The sequence below is a fragment of the Sinocyclocheilus anshuiensis genome, unplaced genomic scaffold (assembly GCF_001515605.1).
Source record: "Sinocyclocheilus anshuiensis isolate Anshui unplaced genomic scaffold, SAMN03320099.WGS_v1.1 scaffold1762, whole genome shotgun sequence".
Lineage (NCBI taxonomy): Eukaryota > Metazoa > Chordata > Actinopteri > Cypriniformes > Cyprinidae > Sinocyclocheilus > Sinocyclocheilus anshuiensis.
The window spans coordinates 270,499-273,901 of NW_015547656.1; the positions used below are offsets into that span (position 1 = coordinate 270,499).

The 3,403-nt window shown below is 32.9% G+C and overlaps 1 protein-coding gene across 4 annotated transcripts in view; it reads right to left on the bottom strand.

Annotated features, from left to right (window-relative positions):
- Positions 1 to 3,403, bottom strand: part of vdra (vitamin D receptor a) — a 59,449-nt gene that overhangs the window by 24,766 nt on the left and 31,280 nt on the right. For all 4 annotated transcript variants that reach the window (XM_016504407.1, XM_016504408.1, XM_016504406.1 and 1 more), the window contains one exon: positions 2,542 to 2,689. In XM_016504407.1, coding sequence (XP_016359893.1) covers positions 2,542 to 2,689 — 148 coding nt within the window. The remainder of the gene's footprint in view (positions 1 to 2,541; positions 2,690 to 3,403) is intronic.

Here is a 3,403-nt window from a genome sequence, read left to right on the forward strand (position 1 = left end):
GTGCGTGTGAGTGTTCGTGTGTAAGTGTGTGTGTGTGTGTGTGTGTGTGTGTGTGTGTGTGTGTGTGTGAAAAAAACACACACACAAGCCAACAAACCCATCCGAGCAGACAAAACTCACATTAAACATTAGAGTTTAAAGAGTAATTTTAATAATTTTCATCAAATCAAAATGTAACAATTCTGTTTATTTCTTGGCAAACAAAGTGCTGCACAACAGAGGTTTACCGTCAGACTTGAAGAAGAAAAAAGTGACATTCCTTAAAAAATAAAGTTTTAATAATTAAATTTAATAATGTTTTATTAATATTATTACACTACATGCTGCTGTACAATAGTAATATATTTCTGTCGTAACTGCTACACGTTAAACCAAACGTTTATTGTGGCGGGATGTAGTGATAGTTTTCTCAGATGATTTATTCTTCTGATTTATTTCACTTTCATTTTTATGACCGGATTCCTCCTGTGTTTTCCACATCCCATAAATCACAGAGCCCTACATATGACGCCCACATTTACATTTCAACGACATTCACGCCATAAAGATGGACAGACAGGACAGACAGGACTCTTAAAGGTACGGTATCAGTGAGAACAACAGCGAGAAACTGCGAGAACAACCATCCCGCATTCAGATGTTATTGTATTTCAGCGACGTCACTCTATCGGGGCGCGCCGCTCTCTTCCAGTCTTAGTCACTGCAGATGAGTTACACAAGCTGCTGTTTTTCAGCAGGGTAATAAAAGCCAGCGTGGAGCGAGCTGCAGACAGCGGCGGTTCTCTGCTCTGAAGACACACACGAGAGACTGACCTTTGGGCGGATTTAACGGATGAAAATAACACCGGGAACAAACACAACCCTTTTCTGTCCTCACTGAAAGCAGGACTACAGCACACAGTCTGCCATGTGTTCCATGCTTTCAGAAAAAACAGCATCGCTGATAGACCTTAATAATAATAATAATAATAATAATAATAATAATAATAATAATAATAACAGTAATAATAAACTTAACCTTTGGAATATTTTATAATTCTAGTCAAAAGTTTGAAATACAATATTTTAATAACATTAATAATAATAATAATAGTAGTAGTAGTAGTAGTAGTAATAATTAACTTAACCTTTGGAATATTTTATACTTCTGGACAAAAGTTTGAAATAATTTCCATTTTTAGAAATTGTAGAAAACAATTCAGCATCAGTAATAGAGCTTAATGATAAATTAAAACAATATTTTAATAACATTAATAATAATAATAATAGTAGTAGTAGTAGTAGTAGTAATAATTAACTTAACCTTTGGAATATTTTATACTTCTGGACAAAAGTCTAAAATAATTTAAATTTTTAGAAAAAAAATTCAGCATTAATGATAGAGCTTAATAATAAATTAAAACAATATTTTTAATAACATTAATAATAATAATAATAAATTTAACCCTAAAATATTTTATACTTCTGGTCAAAAGTTTGAAATAATTTCAATTTTTAGAAATTGTAGAAAACAATTCAGCATCAGTGATAGAGCTTAATAATAAATTACAATAATAATTTAATAATAATAATAATAATAAATTTAACCCTGAAATATTTTACACTACTGATCAAAGGTTTGGAATAATTCAAAAAATGTTGTAACCCTGTCCAAACATGACATTTCTGTATTGTCTCTTTATGGATTTACCATTTAGCACAAATTTATAATCAAAATTAACAATAAAACATGAACAATAAACAAATAAAAGTTTGCTGGTAAACAAAGTGCCGAACAAAAGAGGTTTACTGTTAAAATAAAAACAGGGAAGAAAAATGGTGTAATATTCCTTCAAAAAATAAAGTTTTATTATTATTATTACTGTACACTAGTAATATTTTTTATCGTTTTATTATTATTATTATTATTATTATTATTATTTATTATTATTATTATTACTGTACACTCGTAATATTTGTAATCGCGTTATTATTATTATTATTATTACTGTACACTCTTAATATTTTAATCGTATTATTATTATTATTATTATTATTATTACTACTGTACACTAGTAATATTTTTAATCGTTTTATTATTATTATTATTATATTATTATTATTATTACTGTACACTAGTAATATTTTTAATAGTTGTATTATTATTATTATTATTACTGTACACTCTTAATATTTTAAACGTATTATTATTATTATTATTATTACTACTGTACACTAGTAATATTTTTAATCGTATTATTATTATTATTATTATTACTGTACACTAGTCATATGAATAAATTTAACCTGAAATATTCTACACTACTAGTCAAAGTTTGGAATAATTACATTTTTTAATGCTGTCCAAACATGAAGTTTTTGAAGTCTCTTCTGCTCAGCAAGGCTGCATTTATTTCATAAATAATACAGTAAAAACAGTAATATTGTGAAATATTATTATAATGTAAAACAGCTGTTTTCAGGATTCACAGATGAATAGAAAGTTCAACAGAACAGCATTTCTTTGAGACAGAAGTCCTGTGTAACATTAGAAAGGTTCACCTGAAGAAGCCCTTGCAGCCCTCGCAGGTCATGGCGTTGAAGTGGAAGCCGGTGGCCTTGTCTCCACACACTCCACAGATCCGCGGCGCGTTGCGGTCAAACTCATCCTGACCCGTCGCAGACGTGCTCACGGCCATGGGATCCATCACTGAAACACGGACAGAGCGAGAGGAGCGTCACCTGATCTGCAGAAACACCTCGCATGCGATGAATCCACAGCAACCACGAGAGCCGGAACATATTTACATAAATCACTTGCATTTATGCAATCAGTTGCTTTTATCCACAGCAAAACATCAGCTGAAATCTGTTCCTACTCTATCTGATCCTCAAAGATTAGGATGAGTTTGTTTCTTCATCAGGTTTGGAGAAATGTAGCACTGCATCAGTGTCTCATCAATGGATGCAATTTTCAGCAGATTTTATTTTTTGGCTGAACTGTTGCTTGAACCCATCCATCTGTCACTAATGGTGTGGATTACACCAGGATTCACACCTGTGTGTGCAGGAATAATGAATGTTCAGCGAGTTACAGAAGCGCGTTGCATAATGAAAAGAGCATCTACAGGTCAAAGGTCGGCGAGAACGAGAGCAGAGGGAAAGAAAGCAAGCATGCAGCGGGTCTGGTTTCCATGAATACTCACGCCGAAAGCATTTCTACCAGCTATGATAATATTAATAATAATAATGTGTGTGTGTCGTTCAGCAGGTCGTTCCTGGAAGCGATCAGCTTGTTTTGCACAGCGAGAGGACAAACAGCAGCAGCGTGCTGTGTGTGTGAGTGTGAGTGTGTGTGTGTGTCTGTGTGCGTGTGTGTGTGCGTTTGTGTGTGTCTGTGTGTGTGTGTGTGTCTGTGTGTGTG